The 20,510-nt window shown below is 36.7% G+C and overlaps 1 protein-coding gene and 1 long non-coding RNA gene across 3 annotated transcripts in view; one reads left to right on the top strand and one right to left on the bottom strand.

Annotated features, from left to right (window-relative positions):
- Positions 1-4,852, bottom strand: part of FAM174A (family with sequence similarity 174 member A) — a 51,694-nt gene extending 46,842 nt beyond the window's left edge. Inside the window, exon 1 of one of the 2 annotated variants that reach the window (XM_517852.7) lies at positions 4,160-4,852. In XM_517852.7, coding sequence (XP_517852.2) covers positions 4,160-4,593 — 434 coding nt within the window. In that variant the 5' untranslated portion in view covers positions 4,594-4,852. The remainder of the gene's footprint in view (positions 1-4,159) is intronic. The other variant, XM_016953551.4, reaches the window with a different exon arrangement.
- A 15-nt stretch (positions 4,853-4,867) lies between these two features.
- Positions 4,868-20,510, top strand: part of LOC134806998 (uncharacterized) — a 33,630-nt gene continuing 17,987 nt past the window's right edge. Inside the window, exons 1-3 of the long non-coding RNA XR_010157282.1 lie at positions 4,868-4,962; positions 5,979-6,051; positions 14,076-14,203. This is a non-coding gene — a long non-coding RNA (uncharacterized LOC134806998). The remainder of the gene's footprint in view (positions 4,963-5,978; positions 6,052-14,075; positions 14,204-20,510) is intronic.

Genomic DNA, 20,510 nt, shown 5'->3' with positions numbered 1-20,510 from the left:
GCATAAATCATTAGTGACTTGCTCCACTAAGGTGGAAATATGTGTGACCATATTAACAGACGTTTCTTTAAAATATTACCATTCCCTGACTATGTGTAGTAAATCAGGAAAATCTTTGGATGAGGGAAGGAATGCAGGGAGTTGAGGTAGGAAACAAAATTATTTCACCTTGGCACAAATATGATGATCAATAAATGTTAACTCACTTTTCAAAAAGGTAAAATTTGGAGGTTTAACTTCCAACAAAATCATGTGTTTTAAACAGAAAGGCACTGGGCATATACTATCCACTTTATTTTTCTCCATAAATAAGCTAGCCATCTTTATGTGCAATATCGCTTTAAATTGGTTACTTTAAATGATCACAGGAAGCAGCATGATGGTTGAACATGTTAGGTAAGTTCCAGCAGAGCTGGCTTTGGGCAGGTCCTGTATGTGCACACTTGGGCAAGTTATTTAAACTTGCTCAGCCTAAATTTCCTCAGTAAGAATGATATTACCTACTTTGAAGGTTTTTTCAAGAATTTCAAAATGCACATAAAGTATGTGGCATTATATCTGACACATAAATTATCAATTAACTATCAGCTATTAGGATGATAAGTAAAAGCTCAAAAATAATCTTTCAGTTACAAAGTATGGTTCTTTGAAAAAACCTAACGTTGTGTCTTAGCGTATAGGGTTAGGTAAGCATTCAAATTAAATTGATATTCTTTATTTCCTGTATACTATGTATTAATAGGATCTGCATTTTAATGCCTTTTCATAGCATCCTTTATGTACTTATCTATGTGATTATTTGGTTAATGCCCCTCTGCTCCTCTAGTATATAAGTGTTATAGAAGCAGAAATGTTTGTTTTGCTCAAAACTGTATCCCCAGTGCCCAGTACTGGTCAGTTGAATAAATATTGACTGCTTAAATAAAGGCTATCATAATGAATTTCATGCTCATCTCCACTATATGAGCATGAGCACCATATTTTCTTGAAATTGGAAGAGACTTGCTAAAGAGCATAGAGATTTTTTTTTTAAAAAGTAGAGGGTTAAACTTTTAAGCATTGATTTCCTTCCAATATACCAAATTGAATAAAAAACGAAAAACCAACAATGACATGGCATGAAAAAGGAAATAATTCTCTGCTTTTAAGGCAAGAATCATTATTCAGCTATGACAAAAATTGCTTTATATAATTACCATACGTGCTAAAACTAACAACCATCTAGAGTGATTTCCCCCCACCCCTGCTCCCTGGCCTTATACATTTTACTGTGGAGAGAATGTCCTACTGAGAGAAAGGAAATAAAAGTATTAATTGAGATCTTCGCAGTTCTTTGTTCTGTCAGTAAACAGCAATTATCCTTAAATTTCCAAATCCTTACCACCTACCTGTTCAGCAATATAATACATGAAGAGTGCTCATCCATTAGGCAACTGCTTATTCAGTGCCCATCATATATTGCACATGATGTTTAGCACTGAGGATATACGGGAGAATAAGACAGAAAAGTCTCTTTTCATAGAGATTAAGTGTTCATTTTAGGCAATCTACTTTGTCCCTACTGTGTTCCTTGCACACACACACATATATATATATATAAACTTACATATATATATGTTTTGTATTTCTACAGTGAGAATCTGACTGTTCTTTGGAATGTTTCCAGACTCAAAAAGGAAGTTATTATTACCTACATATTCATTATAAATGAATTAGATAAAAACAAAACTATCTGAAAGTCTCATGTAGTTCAATGTAATAAAATTTTACAAGTAAAATATTTTCTGCATCACCTCAAATCAGTTAAGAAAATAATGATTTTGGCCCATTCTTCTCCCTTGGCACAAATAACTAATTTCAGTGCACTGTCACAAGTAGTTTGAAAATGGGAGCCAAAATGAGCATTCACCAAGATAATGAAGAAAACCATAATCTGGAAGCAAAAAGTATGAGTTCGGAACACTGCCCAGACATTGTTAGCCTCATTCAAGCTTTGGATGCCAGGCAGCCAACTAAATGTAGGACTTGGACTGCATGAATATGTTAGATGCTGGTTAAAGAATGCACTTTTTATTAGCCATAGTTCAGAATTTGGCTGTTAACACACATCATGTTACCAAGTCATCCAATAGGATCATGTTGGAAGGACTGTATCTGTCCAAGTTTTACAACATTAATGACAGAAAATCAATGGTAATAAATATGTGTATTTAAAATAATTAAAAAGGTGGAAGCAAGAGGAAAAACAAGAAAGGAATATTCCCCCCAAATTATCATTATACTTATCATTTTTATGTGTAAGAGATACAACATTCAAGGGGCCATGCATTTTTATAGGAACTATATACAGACAGCAGTAAATAACAGTTATATAGTGAGGAAAATAATTTGTTTCAATATTCTTTTAATCTTTTTTTATATTAAGAAGAAAGTCTCAGTTTGGTGGTAATATGCTTTTAACATTTAGAGTGTGAGTGCAGATTTGCTAGCCTTTGTGAACCAACAATATCTAGCTCAAATAATATTTCTTACAGCTGTGGTTCTCAAATACTGCTTATGCCCGTTGTTTTGGATTTCTTTACATTCTTAAAATTGTTCAGGAACCCAAAATAACTTATATTTATGTGAATTACACATATCAACTTTACCATATTAATTAAACTTGAGAAAACCTATACTTATCAACTGATTTAAACTAATAGTAAACACATTACAAGTTAACATAACTTTTATGAAAAACAACTATATTTTCAAAAAAGAAAAAAAACGTAAAAAGAATGACATTTAGATTCTTATTTCCAATTCCCTTTAATATCTGGCTTAAGGTGATAGGAGTAGATAAAAAATAGAAACAAAAAATAGGAAATGGATAGATTTTTATATTTACTTCTGCATTAAATCCTTTGCAATGTGTTGTTTGGTTGAAGCATACAAAGTAATTCCATCTTCACACAGATATAAACTTGGAATGGAAAGAAATATTTTAATAGCCTTTTTATATATGAGTGGTTATTCCTTTATGATACTACTACACCAAAACTTGACAAGCAGTTTCTTAAAGACTAGTTGCAATGTGGAATCTGAAACAATATCAATGAACTACTTGTACCCTATAAGCCTGTAACAGAATGTATTATTTTGAAAATAGTTTTAATACTGTAGATGCCCTGAAGAGGTCTAAGTGAAACTCCCACCTGTGTGGTTCCCTGGCCCACATGTCAAGAACCACTGGCTTACACTATTTTTTAACTAGCCAAGTGATGTTGGTTTTCCATTCATGATAATAACGACTTGTTTAAAAGGAAACTTTTGCTTCAAATAATCAGTTTAAAGAAATATGTTAAATTACAATACAGAGGGTATTTATGGGAAAAACGTGAATTTTGAAAACAATAAACAAACATAAGCTGCAAACCTACCCTCTACACTTATTTTAAAATGAAATAAACTGCTAGACAGCTTTCCCTCACCTTATCTCTTTGCTGGCTTCTCCTAATGGTGAGGTCTTGGCTCTGTATGTCAACTCTTCAGGAAGGTGATTCTCTGCCACTTAGGTGGCAGATTAAAGGGCAATACTAGGAAACACTGATAGTAGGGAAGAACTTTTCTTCTCCTGAATTTTATAAAAATAAAATATCTATAAGGCACCTCTATATTACTATGAATCCACTCAAATATATACTGATTTCCTATTAAGTGGCAGCATTGTACAAATAATTTGTAAGACTCACAAACCTACTAAATAGATATCCTGTCTTTAAAGAGTTTGCATTCTGATTGGCAAAATTTTGACCAGTTAGGTATACAAAAATTTAGACCAGAAAGGTAGAAGTATTACAAGACAGAGTAGTCAAAATTCTAGGGAATAAAGATTATCCTCACTTCAGAGAAAGGGTGCCCTTTGAGGCTGACGTGGGTTGTAGGTCAGATGAAGAGATTTGGAGGTAGGGCACTCATTTATAAACAAAAGGCAGCAATTAGTTATAGGTTTAAATTGCTCCAAAGGTAACAGGCCTTTAAGAAAGTCAATATCATATTCTTAAGCAGGAGTCCCTGATGCTGGGGAAGAGGGAAAGGGTCACAGAAGTCAGCCTTGCTGGAGATCACCGGCCTGCGTATCTCAGGCCCACGGGGGTGCCCCACCGAGGCTTTGCCTCACCTGACCGTCCTGACCACGAAGTACACCAGCACCGCGCCGCTCACCACCATCAACACGGTCAGGGCCCGCTGGGTCATGGGCTTGTCGCCAGGGTTGGGGCTCACAGCAAGGCCGCCACCCACCGAGCCTTCCCCGGCCTTCCCTCCGTGATCGTCCGCCTCAAGCCCGGCCACAGGGTTGCTGCCATTGCCTCCCTCGGAGCCCCGCGGCCCCGCAGCTTCAGCCAGACCACGGCCCGGCTGCTGGGCAGGGGTAGGGCCCGGTGGCAGCGGCGGTAATGTCCGTGGTCTAGGGTCAGGAGGCCCAAGACCTGGCGCGGCCTCGGCTGCCTGCAGCAGGACTGCCAGGGGCCCGCTTAGTTCAGGCAGCAACAGCAGGAGGAGGACGGAAGCCAAGAGGTGGCTGAGACAGCAGCAGCACTGCGAGGCCTTCATCGTTCCCGGACCGCTCTCACCACCCGGGAGCCGCCAGGCCCGCCACGCTGGCCCCAAGAGGGACCATAGGCGCGGTGGAGAATGAAGCAGAGGTGACCAAACGCCAGGGAGAGGCCCGGTCGTGGCAGGTGGCAGAGGCTACAGCAGTGGCAGCTGCCTGGAGAACCGGAAGTTCGTACATCTCAGCGGCCACTGCTGCTAAGGACTCCTTCGGTTGCTAACTTGTAGGGGCGGGATACACTTGGTGACGTCAGAGGCCTAGCGCCCAGTGCGCACGCGCACTTGTGTAAAAAGCGAGGACGTGAGCGTTCTGGAAACTTTGCTGTTTTCACCGTTAGTGAGGAGCGGTCAAGGATGCGTATTAAGAAAGTAAGTAGACAAAAAGAGATTGTGTAAAATGTACAGCAACTCTCTCATGCAGGAACCCTGAGAGATTGGAAACTCATAATCTGAATTCATTGGTGTCAAACTGCAATAACACATTTAATCTGTAAGCCAGAAGGGCTTAGTTTTCCTTAGCTTCATTACAAGCTTTAAGCAGGCTTTTTTTCCTGCCTATGGGTCCCTGACCTCCCTTTCTAAAGAGCATTTGCTTGTAATGAGTTCATGTCCTTTGTAGGTACATGGATGAAGCTGGAAACCATCATTCTGAGCAAACTATTAGAAGGACAGAAAACCAAACACCGCTTGTTCTCACTCATAGGTGGGAATTGAACAATGAGAACACTTGGACACAGGATGGGGAACACCACACACCGGGGCCTGTCCTGGAGTGGGGGGAAGCGGGGAGGGATAGCATTAGGGGATATACCTAATGTAAATGACGAGTTAATGGGTGCAGCACAGCAACATGGCACATGTATACATATGTAACAAACCTGCACGTTGTGCACATACACCCTAGAACTTAAAGTATATTAAAAAAAATTACTTTAGAAAACTTTACCATTGTAAGTTATTTCTCTTCCCTTTTCAGATGTAAATATTTTTTAAAGCTTCTGGCCAGTTTTATAATTGAAAACTATCTCAAGGGTATGGAAAGCCATCATGCCTTTGAAATGTAATCAGCAAGGAAGGTAGTGGGCCATCTCTTATTTTGTGTGAGAGGATAGGAGCCTAACTGTTGTAGGCTTCTCGCTTCAAGTTGTAAAACCACCTCCTGTCATGGAGGAGAAAATTTACTTTTCCTTTGGGTAAAGTCAATCAGCAAACTCAGGTGGCCGGTGATCTTCCCAAAATAGCTCTTAATAACTCTCCACTCCTTTTTTTTCTTTTAGAGGAGTTGAGATTAGAAGAGTTTTATCTCCTTTCCCAACAGCAGTAGTCTTCAATAATGTCTTCCTTGCCTGTTTGACTTCAGTAATATGGAACTTCAATTTGTGCAGATAACTAGAAGTGGCCGCATGATGTACCTCTCACCAATGAGATGCCTGTCAAGGGTATACGTGGGTCTTTTGAGTAAGTTATTGTTTTCATTGCTAAAAGAGAGACAGATACAGATAGATATATACAGAGAGAGAGCCAGAAACACACACACATGCATACACACACCTACATCTCTCATTATTCCTTTCCCCATTTCACTTGCCTGCCCTCTCTGCACAGAAAGTTCTGGCCCTAACCTTGAAAAGAATATGACCCAGATAGTCCTCTGATCCTAGTAGACTGTGGGATATCTGGCGTAAACTATAACTAAACCTATAGCCTGGCACCAAATGCAGCCAAGGTTAGCTTAAGTTAGTCAACCCCAGCTTTACCAAAGACGGGAAAAATAAATGCTTATTTGCTGTATGCCACTGATATTTCTGTGGTTATTGGTTATGCCACATTATTCTAGCAATAGTTGATTAAGAAGCTAGAATCAAATCATGGTATTAATTAGGAGAATATAATAATGTGGCAGTTAATAATCTATCTCTGCTACTAGACTGCCAGAGTTCAATATCCAGCTCTGTTGTTTATAATCGTGAATTTTGGTCAAATCAATTACTCTGTGTCTCAGTTTCTCCCATTGTAAAATAAGAAAAATTATGGGGTATTTTTCACTTAATGTTTGATAGCATAATATCTGGTACATACTAGGTACTCAACTAGTATTCACAATCATTATTCAATACCAGGATGAAGAGTTCAGATTTTATTCAGCAGCCCAATAGTATTTAAGTATATTTCCATGAAACATAGTTGTTCTGTCAGCTGTGTTACTGCATTCCTTAATAAACTAGAATTATGTTGGTCTTTTCCCAGTATGCAGATGAATTTAAGTAACCTGATACAAATTTCTCATTCTGAGATTTTTTTCCCTTATTTATGTATTTTTTTTTAATATCCTGTGCTTGGTACAACTTGTTTGCAAGCCAATTGATAACAAGTAAATGAACAAGTATATTAAAAATAAGAGAAAAATTCATAAACAACTAATTTTACTTAGTTTGAAAGATTGTATTTTACATAGATATTTGTGCTCAAAATTGTAACTTTCTATTGCACAAACAAAGCACAGTATCTTCTCCTAGGAAAATTTTTGTTCATTCCCATGACAGATTTCAAGATGTCATTATATAATGATGTTTTACAAACAATATGATATTCTAAAAAGAGCACAGTAACTTCCAGGTATGTTGCCTGCTTAAGATCACTTTTGTTGAGAATTGAGTATCTCTGAAAAATCTGATTTAGTTTTTGTTGTTGTTGTTTAGTTGGTTGATTGCTATATCAGGAGAGATCTGTACTTAAAAAGTTTATCCTGGCAGTAATATAGCCAGTTTAAGTGAAGGTAGAAAGCGCTGAGCACCAAGCAGGTTAGTATATAGTCCTAGGGCTATAGAGGCCTATAGGATTGGATTAATGGGAAAAAAGTTAGGGAAATGGACAGGATATGACAATATCTGGATGCAGGTAGTAAGGGAAAGGAAAGAGATTCTTAAATTTCAGTGTACATGAAAATCACTCTGAGAGCTTGTTAAAAATGCATATATAGTCCATGTCTCCACTTCCAAAAATTCTGTCCAGAATTTCTAAAATAGTGATCTAGAATCTCCAATTTTAACAAATTCCCTTTCTTATTCTGTTTTGGGTGATTGAGAGCTGCATTTTGAGAAACATTAGAACATAGCTTTCCCTAATCATTTGGAAACAATAGTTTGATTCTAAGATTTCAGAATCATTTAGCTCTTTGCATGTCCCAGTTATTGCCAAGGACTGCTGCAGATGGGAATTTGGGGTAACGAATGATACCAAGGTTTTATGCCTGCACATCTGGGAGAATGATAATGCCATTAATCAAGATGAAGAACATGACAAAATCAGATTTTGGAAGGAAGGAAAGATAATGCACATTTTCTTTTTTGTCTTTCCTTTTTTTTTTTTTTGACAAGTTGAATGTTGGACTTTTTTGGGAGGTGGCATTAAATACTAACTCTATTCTATTTTTTGGGAGGGGCATTAAATACTAACTCTATTCCATTTATAATGTGGAATGAAGTTCTGAGTAAGGAAGATGGGAAATCAAAAGGGCATTTTATTACTGATAAATGCCATTTGGAAGCTGACACTAGGGTGTACCACAAATGGGCTTCTTTACACTGAAACTCAACATTAAGATGCCTAATCCTTGCAGTTCTGCCAGCCAGAAGCAACTGCCTTACCCTGCTCCCTGAAAGCAGCTAAGAGACAGACTATCCTGTCCACTCTACCTAAAACAGCAGTTTACAAAATTTGTAGTATAGATCTTGTATGTTTCATTTATAACACACACTTAAGATTCCAAAATTAGTGTGATTATTTTTACCACTTGAACCTAAGTTCTATGAAGCAAGGGTCAGTCTCATTTATTCACTACTCAATACTCAGAATTTAGCACAGTGCTAAAAAAGAGTATATCAAAAAAGACAAAGGAGGGCATTACATGATGGTAAAGAGTTTAACAGGAAGAGCTAACTTGCTAAATATATAAGCACCCAATACAGGAGGACCTAGATTCACAAAGCAAGTTCTTAGAGACCTACGTAGTGACTTAGAATCCCACACAATAGTAGGGGGGGAATTTAACACCCCATTGACAATATTAGACAGATCATCAAGATGTAAAATTAACAAAGATATTAAGGACCTGAACTCAGCTCTGAATCAAGTGGACCTAATAGATATCCACAGAGTTCTCCATCCCAAAACAACAGAGCATAACATTCTTCTCATTGCCACATGACACTTACTCTAAAATTGATCAAATAATCAGAAGTAAAACACTCCTCAGCAAATGCAAAGGAACTTAAATCATAACAGTCTATGAGACCACAGTGCATTCAAGTTAGAACTCAAGATTAAGAAATTCGCTCAAAACCACACAACTACATGGAAATTAAACAAACTGCTCCTGAATGACTCTTGGGGAAATAGTGAAATTAAAGCTACAATCAAGAAGTTATTTGAAACTAAAGAGAACAAAGAGACAACATACCAGAATCTCTGGGACTCAGCTAAAGCAGTGTTAAGAGGGAACTTCATAGCACTAAATGAACACATCAGAAAGCTAGAAAGATCTCAAGTTAACAACCTAACATCTCAACTAAAAGCACTAGAGAGCCAGGAGCAAACAAATCCTAAAGCTAGCAGAAGACAAGAAATGACCAAGATTAGAGCTGAACTGAAGGAGAGAGAGACACAAAATGCTCTTAAACAAATCAATGAATCCAGGAACTAGTTTTTTGAAGAAAGTAATAAAATAGACTGCTAGCTAGACTAATAAAGAAGAAAAGAGAGAAGTATCAAAAAAACACAACCAGAAATGATAAGGGGGTATTACTACTGACCCCACAGAAATACAACCATCAGAGAATACTATAAACATGTCTATGCACATAAACTAGAAAATCTCATAGAAATGGACAAATTTCTAGACACATACACCCTCCCAAGACTGAACCAGGAAGAACTTGAATCTCAGAATAAACCAATACTGCACAGCAAAAAGCTTATCCAGGCCGGGCGCGGTGGCTCACGCCTGTAATCCCAGCACTTTGGGAGGCCGAGGCGGGTGGATCACGAGGTCAGGAGATCGAGACCATCCTGGCTAACACGGTGAAACCCCGTCTCTACTAAAAATACAAAAAATTAGCCGGGCGTGGTAGCGGGCGCCTGTAGTCCCAGCTACTCGGGAGGCTGAGGCAGGAGAATGGCATGAACCTGGGAGGTGGAGCTTGCAGTGAGCCGAGATCGCGCCACTGCACTCCAGCCTGGGCGACAGAGCGAGACTCCGTCTCAAAAAAAAAAAAAAAAAAAAAAAAGCTTATCCACCACGATCCAGTTGGCTTCACCTCTGGAATGCAAGGTTGGTTCAACATATGCAAATCAATAAATGTAATTAATCACATAAATAGAACTAAAAGCAAAAACCACATGATTATCTCAATAGATGCAGAAAGGCCTTTAATAAAATTCAACATCCCATTATGTTAAAAATGCTCAATAAACTAGATATTGAAGGAAGATGCCCTGAAATAATAATAGCCATTTATAACAAACCCACAGCCAATATCATACCGAATGGATAAAAGCTGGAAGCATTCCCCTTGAAAGCCAGCACAAGACAAGGATGCCTTCTGTCACCACTCCTATTTAACAGAGTATTGGAAGTTCTGGCCAGGGCAATTAGGCAGGAGAAAGAAATAAAGGGTATTCAAATAGGAAGAGAGGAAGTCAAATTACTTTTGTTTGAAGATCACATGATTCTGTATCTAGAAAGCTCTATAGTCTCAGCGCCAAAGCTTCTTACACTGATAAGCAACTTCAGAAAAGTCTCAGGATACAAAATCAATGCAAAAATTGTTAGCATTTCTATACACTAACAGCCAAATCAGGAATGAACTCCATTCACAATTGCCACAAAAAGAATAAAATACCTAAGAATACAGCTAACAAGGGAAGGGAAGGACTTCTTCAAGGAGAAACAAAACCACTGCTCAAATCAGGGAGGACACAAACAAATTGAAAAATATTCCATGCTTATGGATAAGAAGAATGAATATTGCAAAAATGGCCATACTGCTGAAAGTAATGTATAGATTCAATGCTAATTCTATTAAACTACCACTGACATTCTTCACAGAATGTAAAAAAAAAAAAAAAAAAAAAACTTTTAAAATTCATATGGAATGAAAAGGAACCTGAATAGCCAAAACAATCCTAAGCAAAAAGAACAAAGCTGGATGCATCACACTGCCCAACTTCAAACTATACTACAAGGCTACAGTAACCAAATCAGAGTAGTACTGGTATAAAAACAGATGCATAGAGCAATGGAACAGAATAGAGAACTCAGAAATAAGGTCACACACCTATAACCATTTGATCTTTGGCAAACCTGACAAAAACAAGCAATGGGGAAAAAATGTCCTATTTAATAAATGGTGCTGGGAGAAGTGGCTAGCCATATGCAGACAATTGAAACTGGACCCCTTCCTTACACCATGTACAAAAATTAACTCAAGATTGATTAAAGACTTAAATGTAAAACAATACTATGCAAACCTGAGAAGAAAATCTAGGCAGTACCAGTAAGGACAAAGGCACGGGCAAACATTTCATGATGAAAATGCCAAAAGCAATTGCAACCAAAGCAAAAATTGAGAAATGAGATCTAATTAAGCTAAAGAGTTTCTGCACAGCAAAAGAAACTATCAGAGTGAACAGACAACCTATAGAATGGGAGAAAATTTTTGCAATCTGTCCATCTGACAAAGGTCTAATACACAGAGTCTGCAAGGAACTTAAGTTTACAAGAAAAAATAACCCCATTAAAAAGTGGACAAAGGACATAAACAGACTCTCATAAGACATACCTGTGGCCAACAGTCATATAAAAAAAGCTCAACATCACTGATCATCAGATAAATGCAAATCAAAACCACAATGAGATACCAACTCATGCCAGTAAAAATGGCTGTTACTAAAAAGTCAAAAAAACAGATGCTGATGAGGTTGCAGAGTATTGGAAGTTCTGGACAGGGCAATCAGGCAAGAGAAAGAAAGGGTATTCTTTTATTTCTGTGTAAAAGGAACAGTGTAAAAGCAATACTTTTACACTGTTTGTGGGAGTGTAAATTAGTTCAACCATTGTAGAAGACAGTATTATGATTCCTCAGAGACCTACAGGCAGAAATATCATTTGACTCAGCATTCCCATTACTGGGTGTATACTCAAAAGAATATAAATCATTCTTACTGTAAGGATACATGCATGTGTGTGTTCGTTGCAGGACTGTTCACAATAGCAAAGAAATGGAATCATCCTAAATGCCCACCAATGATAGACTGGATAAAGAAAATATGGTACATATATACCATGGAATAGTATGCAGCCATAACAAGAAAACATACCATGTCCTTTGCAGGGACACGGATGGAGCTGGACGACATCATCCTTAGCAAACTAATGCAGGAACAGAAAAGGAAACACCACATGTTCTCACTTATAAGTGGGAGCTGAATGATGAGAACACATGGACACATGGGGGGAATAACACACACTGGGGCCTGTGGGAAGGGCGGTGTTGTGGGGAGGAAGAGCATCAGGAAGAATAGCTAATGGATGCTAGGCTTAATATCTAGGTGATGGGATGATTTGTGTAGCAAACCCCCATGGCATACGTTTACCTCTAACAAATCTGCACTCCTGCACATGTACCCCTGAACTTAAAAGTTGAAGAAAAAAAAGATAAAGAAATTAAAGGAACATTCAAACAACAAAAACAACAGCAAAAAGAGTAGTAGTGAATGATTCCTTCTGTTTTATCAAGACAGAAATCTTTCCAAAGACACAGTTAAGCCCAGACCTCAGGAGATTTTTAGAAATTGACCAAAATAAACTTACCTTTTGATGATCATAAATTCATATTTCTTGTATTCTGCTAATGAAATAATAATACAATCATATATTTGATATTCCCAATGAATGTATAAGCACATTTAAATCATTTTCTGAATAGTATTTTATATTGAATTACTTTTATTCTGTGACCCTAGATATTCAAATATATTTCCTTCAGAAATCCCACTATTATAAACTGTGAATTTCACATTTTTGATCTTTTTAAAAATATTTTTTAATTTTTAATTTTCATAGATTAAGGGGTACAAGTACAGTTGTGTTCTATAGATGTATTGTGTAGAGATGAAGTTTGGGCTTTTAGTTTACCCATCACCCGAGTAGTGTACTAGTGTACATTATACCCAATAGGTAGTATTTCAATCATCACCACCCTTCCTCTTACACCTTTTGTTGTCTTCAATGTCTATTATTCCACACTGTATGTCTGTGTATACCCATTGTTTAGCTTCCACTTGTAAGTGAGAACGTGCAATTATTCCCTTTCTGTATCTGAGTGATTGCCCTAAGGATAATGACCTCTAGTACCATCTTTGATGCAAAATACATTATTTTGTTCTTTTTTTAATGACTGAGTGGTATTCTATGGCATGCAGACACACACACACCACACATATCACATTTTCAGGTGTCAAGTTAGAGCTTTCCTGATATGGCCAGAAAGTGGGGCAGACTGCCTTATGACTATGAGAGTATAGGTGTGAAGCAGCTACCATACTCTTAGAGGTTACTGGGATATTCATGTAGTGCTCAACACAGATTTGATCAATTGAAAGTATGAATAAATGAATGAATGAATGAATCACATCAAACACACAACATATTTTAAAAATGTTTATCAAAAAGCTTAGAATAATACATTCTTAGAATGGAGATTACTTTTTCCCTAGTGACAAGTAAAATAATTTTTAACATAGTGTCCTGTGATCAACATCATTCTTGAATACTTGCCTTTTTTTTTTCTCCCATCCCATATGTTTGTCTTGGCTTCAGATTAATCAGGAAGGCTTTAAATTACAGAGTTTCTTTTCATCTTTCTTCTTCTGTGAGAGAATAAGTAGTTTTCACGTAACAGGATATTTAGTGTATGTTTCTAGGATTGGTGTATTTATTTGTATCCTGTAGTGATTCATGTTTAACAGAGATGTTTTTAAACAAAACATAGGAGCAATGTGGATATTAACACTGGAATTCCCAGTTTCTACTTCCCTTAACATATTTTCTGTAATTGAGTGATATTTTCTTACATATATCTAATAAGACATAATAAAAAATTGTATTCACAGTTATTTACATATTCTGTAAATTTTTCAAAGCTCTTTTTAAAAAATTTTAATTGAAAATTATACATATTTATAGGGTACAGTGTGATGTGTTGATACATGTATACATTGTGTAATGATCAAATCAAGGTAATTAGCATATTAATCACCTCAAACATTTATTTTTGTGTGTGTGGTGGGAACATTCAAATTTCTCTCTTCTAGCTATGCAGAGATATTCAAAATTACAATTAGAATAAGTTCTGGTGTTCTGTTGCACAGTGGGGTGACTATAGTTAATAATATGGTATTGTAAATCAAATCTCTTTCTTGAGGTTGCAGTGCACTAGGCTAGGATGTTGGCGAAGAGTAGCATATGTATCTTCAATTTCAACCTAAGCCAAAAAATAAAAATAAATAAGAAGAAGCATCCCCAAGAGGCAATGGCAAATTGAATAAGCAGGTCAGTGATGCTGGGTAAATATCTAAACTACACTATGAGCTTGGGGAATGTTTTGTGTGCTGATGAGAAGAATGCATATTCTGCAATTCTTGGATGGAGTGTTCTCTAAATATCTGTTAGATCCATTTGTTCTAGAGTGCAATTTAAGTTCATTATTTCTTTGTTGACTTTCTGCCTTGATGATTTGTTTAGTGCTTTCAGTGGAGTGCTGAAGTATTCCACTAATACTGTGTTTCTATCTATCTCTTTTTTTAGATCTACTGGTAATTGCTTTATGAATCTGGGAGCTCCAGACCTAGGTGCATATATATTTAGAATTGTTATTTCTTCTTGTTGAATTCATCCTTTCATCATTATATAATGATGTTTTTTTTTAAAGTAAATATTTAATTTTTTTTATTTCAATAGGTTTTTGGGGAACAGGTGGTGTTTGATTACATGAATAAGTTATTTAGTGGTGATTTCTGAGATTTTGGTACACCCATCAACCAAGCAGTGTACACTGTACACAATTTGTAGTCTTTTATCCCCGCCCACCCCACCCTTTCCCCTACATCTCCAAAGTAAGTCCAATGTATCCTTTTTATGTCTTTGCATCCTCATAGCTTAGCTCCCACATATGAGTGGGAACATATGATGTTTGGTTTTCCATTCCTGAGTTACTTCACTTAAAAGAATAGTCTCCAATTCCATCCAGGTTGCTGCAGATGCCATTATTTCATTCCTCTTTATGGCTGAGTAGTATTCCATGGGGTGTGTGTGTGTGTGTGTTTGTGTGTGTGTGTGTATATATATACATATATATACACATATATATACATATATACACATATATACATATATACACACATATATACATATATACACATATATACATATATACACATATATATACATATATACACATATACATATATACATATATACACATATATATACATATATACACATATATACACATATATACATATATACACATATATACACATATACACACATATACACATATATACATATATACACATATACATATATACACATATATACATATATACACATATATACATATATACACATATATATACACATATATACACATATATATATACATATATATACATATATATATATCTCACATTTTCTTTATCCACTCATTGATTGATGGGCATTTGGACTGCTTCCATATTTTTGCAGTTGCAAATTGTGCTGCTATATAAATGCATGTGCAAGTTTTTTTTTTTTTTTCGTATAATGATTTCTTTTCCTCTGGGTAGATACCTAATAGCGAGATTACTGGATCAAACGGTAGATCTACTTTTAGTTCTTTAAGGAATCTGCACAGTTTTCCATATTGGTTTTACTAGTTTACAGCGTAAAAGTGTTTTCTTTTCACTGAATCCACGCTAACACCTCTTATTTTTTGATTTTTTGAATGATGACCATTCTTACAGGAGTGAGGTGGTATCACATTGTGGATTTGATTTGCATTTCTCTGATAATTAATGAGGTTAAGCATTTTTCCATATTCTTGTGGGTCATTTGTATATCTTCTTTTGAGAATTGTCTATGTCCTTAGCCCACTTTTTTGATGGGATTTTTTTTTTCTTTTTTGCTGATTTGTTTGAGTTCTTTGTAGTTTCTGGATATTAGTCCTTTGTCAGATGTACGGATTGTGAAGATTTTCTCCCACTGTGTGAGTTGCCTACTAATTCTGCTGATTATTTCTTTTGCTGTGCAGAAGCTTTTTAGTTTAATTAAGTCTCATCTATTTATCTTACTTTTTGTTGCATTTGCCTTTGGTTTCTTGGTCATGAAGTCTTCATTCTTTTTGCTTAGTATTTCTTTGGCTATGTGGGCTCTTTTTTGGTGCTGTATGAATTTAAGGATATTTTCTTTGTAGTTCTGTGAAGAATGATGGTGGTATTTTGATGAGAATTGCATTGAATTTGTAGATTGCTTTTGGCAGTATGATCATTTTTACAATATTGATTCTACCCATCCATGAGCATGGGATGTATTACCATTTGTTTGTGTCATCTATGATTTTTTTCAGCAGTGTTTTGTAGTTTTCCTTGTAGATGTCTTCCCTGCACTTGGTTAGGTATATTCCTAAGGTTTTTTTTTTTTTTTTTTTGCAAGTATTGTGAAAGTGGATGAGTTGTTGATTGTATTCTCAGCTTGGTCACTGTTGGTGTGTAGCAGAGATGCTGATTTGTAGTTCATTAATTTTGTACCTGCAACTTTGCTGAATTCATTTACCAATTCTAGGAGCTTTTTGGATGAGTCTTTAGGGTTTTCTAGGTTACAATCATAACATCAAGCAACAGCAACAGTTTGACTTTCTGTTTATCGATTTAGATGCCCTTTATTTCTTTACCTTGTTTGAATGCTCTGGCTAGGACTTCCAATAATGTGTTGAATAGGAATGGTGAAAGTGGGCATCCTTGTCTTGTTCCAGTTTTTGGGGGAATGCTTTCAACTTTTTGCCATTCAGTATAATGTTGGCTGTGGGTTTGTCATAGATGGCTTTTATTACCTTAAGGTTTGTCCCTTCTATGTCAATTTTGCTGAGGGTTTTAATCATAAATGGATGCTGGATTTGGTCAAATGGTTTTTCCACATCTATTGAGATTATCATGTGATTTTTGTTTCTAATTTTGTTTATGTGATGTATCACATTTATTGACTTCCATATGTTAAACCATCCCTGTATCCCTGGTATGAAACCCACTTCATCTTGGTAGATTATCTTTTTGATATGCTGTTGGATTCAGTTCTGTAGTATTTTGTTAAGGATTTTTGCATCTACGCTCATCAAGGATATTAGTCTGTAGTTTCCTTTTTTTGTTACGTTCTTCCCTGGTTTTAGTATTCGGGTAATACTGGCTTCATAGAATGATTTAGGGAGGAGTCCATCTTTCTGTATTTTTTGGAATAGTGTGAATAGGATTGGTACCAATTCTTCTTTGAATGCCTGATAGAATGCAGCTGTGAATCCATCTGGTCCTGGGCTGTTTTTTGGGTTGGCAGTTTTTAAATTACCATTTCAGTCTCGCCACTTCTTGTTATAGGTCTGTTCAGAGATTCTATGTCTTCCTGGTTTAATCTGGGAAGGTTGTATATTTCCAGGAACTTATCTATCTCCTCTGGGTTTTCTAGTTTATGCGCATAAAGGTGTTCATAGTAGCCTTGAATAATCTTTTGTATTTCCGTGGTGTCAATTGTAATATCTTCCATTCCATTTCTTATTTTATTTATTTATTTATTTATTTATATTTTGAGAAAGAGTCTCGCTCTGTCACCCAGGCTGGAGTGCACTGGTGTGATCCCGGCTCACTGCAACCTCTGCCTCCAGGCTTCAAGCAATTTTCCTGCCTCAGCCTACTGAGTAACTGGGATTACAGGCATGCAACAGTATGCCCAGCTAATTTTTGCATTTTTGGTAGAGACAGGCTTTCACCATGTTGGCCAGGCTGATCTTAAACTCCTGACCTCAAGTGATCCACCCACCTCAGCCTCCCAAAGTGCTGGGATTACAGGCATGAACCACTGCACCCAGCCCCATTTCATTTCCAACTGAGCTTATTTGGATCTTCTCTCTTCTTTTCTTGGTTAATTTCGCTAATTGTTTGTCAATTTTATTTATCTTTTCAAAGAACCAGCTTTTTGTTTCATTTATCTTTTTTATTGTTTTTGCTTGTGTGTTTGTTCCAATTTCATTTAGTTCTGCTCTGATCTTTATTACTTCTTTTATTCTGCTGGTATTGGGTTTGGATTGTTCTTGTTTCTCCAGTTCTGTGACGGTGACCTTAGATTGTCTATTGCTTTTTCAGACTTTCCGATGTAGGCATTTAATGCTGTGAACTTTCCTTTTAGCACTGCTTTTGCTGTATCCCAGAGGTTTTAGTAGTTTGTGTCACTATTATCGTTCAGTTCAAAGAATTTTTAGATTTCCATCTTGATTTTATTATTTACCCAATGATCATTCAGAGGCAGGTTATTTAATTTTCATGTATTTGCATGGTTTTGAGGGTTCCTTTTGGAGTTGATTTCTAATTTTATTCCACTGTGGTCTGGGAGAGTACTTGATACAATTTCGATTTTTAAAAAAATTTACTGAGACTTGTGGCCTTCCATATGGTCTGTCTTGGAGAATGTTTCATGTGGTGATGAATAGAATGTATGTTCTACAGTTGTTGGGTAGAATATTCTGTAAATATCTGTTAAGTCCATTTGTTGTAGGTTATAGTTTAGGTCCACTGTTTCTTCATTGACTTTCTGTCTTGATGACCTGTCTAGTGCTGTCAGTGGAGTATTAAAGTCCCACATTATTTTTGTATTGCATTCTGTCTCATTACTTAGGTCTAGTAGTAATTGTTTTGTAAATTTGGGAACTCCAGTGTTAGGTGCATATATATTTGTAATTTTGATATTTTCCTGTTGGACTAGTCCTTTTATCATTAGACAATGTTTATTGTTGTCTTTTTTAACTGCTGTTGCTTTAAAGTTGGTTTTGTCTGATGTAAGAATAGCTACTCTTGCCCACTTTTGGTGTCCATTTGCATGCAATATCGTTTTTCACCCCTTTACCTTCAGTTGATGTTAGTCCTTGTGTGTTAGGTGAGTCTCCTGAAGACAGCAGAAACTTGCTTGGGGAATTCTTATCCATTCTCCCATTCTGTATCTATTAAGTGGAGCATTTAGGCCATTTATAATCAATGTTAGTTTTGAGATATGAGGTACTATCTATTCATCATGCTATTTTTTGCCCAAATACATTTTTTTCATTGTGTTATTGTTAGCAGGTCCTGTGAGATTTATGCTTTAAGGACGTTCTATTTTGGTGTATTTCAGATATTTGTTTAAAGATTTAGAGCTCCTTTTAGCAGTTCTTGTAGTGCTGGCTTGGTAGTGTCAAATTCTCTTAGCATTTGTTTGTCTGGAAAAGACTGTATCTTTCCTTCATTTAATCAAGGTTAGTTTCTCTGGATATGTAATTCTTGCCTGATAGTTATTTTGTATAAGGAAGCTAAAAATAGTACCCCAATCTCTTCTAGCTTGTTGGATTTCTCCTAAGAAATCTGCTGTTAATCTGATAGGTATTCCTTTATAGGTTACCTGATGCTATTGCCTCACAGCTCTTAATATTGTTTCCTTTGTCTTGACTTTAGATAACCTTATGACTATGTGCCTAGGCAATGATCTCTTTGCAATGAATTTACCAGGTGTTCTTTGAGCTTCTTGTATTTGGATGTCTAGATCTCTAGCAAGGCTGGGGAAGTTGTCCTTGATAATTCCCTCAAATATGTTTTCCAAACTTTCAGGTTTCTCTTCTTCCTCAGGAACACTAGTTATTCTTGGGTTTGGACTTTTAACATAGTTCCAGACTTCTTGGAGGCTTTGTTCATTTTTTATTCTTTTTTCTTTGTCTTTGATGGATTGGGTTAATTCAAAAGCTTTGTCTTTGAGCTCTGAAGTTCTTCTTTCCACTTGTTTGATTCTATTACTGAGACTTTCCAGTGTATTTTCCAATTCTCTGTGTCCTTAATTTCCAGAAGTTGTGGTTGTTTTTTATTAATGCTATCAATCTCACTGAAGAACTTTCCTTTCATATCATGTATTTGATTTATTTAAGTTGGACTTCACTTTTCCCTGATGCCTCCTTGATTAGCTTAATAATCAACCTTTTGAATTCTATTTCTGACAATTCAGAGATTTTTTCCTTGGTTTGGATCTATTGCCGGTTAGCTGGTATGATCTTTTGAGGGTGTTAAAGAACCTTGTTTTGTCATACTACCAGAATTGCTTCTCTGGTTCCTTCTCATTTGGGTAGACTGTGTCAGAGGGAAGATCTGGGATTCAAGGGCTGCTGTTTAGATTATTTTGCCCCATTGGCTGCACCCTTTATGTAGTGTTCTCTCCCCTCTCCTAGGAATGGGGCTTCCTGAGAGCTGAACTGTCATAATTATTTTTGCTCTTCTGGGCCTAGTCACCCAATGGAGCTACTGGGCTCCAAGCTGGTACTGGGGAGTGTCTGCAGAGTCCTGTGATGTGATCCATCTTCAGGTCTTGCAGCCATGAATACCAGCACATGCCCCAGTGGACGTAGCAGGGGAATGAAGTGGACTCTGTGAGGGTCCTTGGTTGTATTTTTGTTTGGTGCGCTGGTTTGGTGTTGATTGGGCTCCTGCCAGGAGGTGGTGCTTTCAGGAGTGTATCAGCTGCAGTCCTATAGGGAGGATGCAAACTTGCCCTAGGTACACTTGGTTAAGTATTCAGGTTTGCCAGGTGGTGGCAGTGCAGTAGA

Source organism: Pan troglodytes, chromosome 4, assembly GCF_028858775.2.
Source record: "Pan troglodytes isolate AG18354 chromosome 4, NHGRI_mPanTro3-v2.0_pri, whole genome shotgun sequence".
Lineage (NCBI taxonomy): Eukaryota > Metazoa > Chordata > Mammalia > Primates > Hominidae > Pan > Pan troglodytes.
This window is presented reverse-complemented; position numbering and strand designations above follow the sequence as displayed.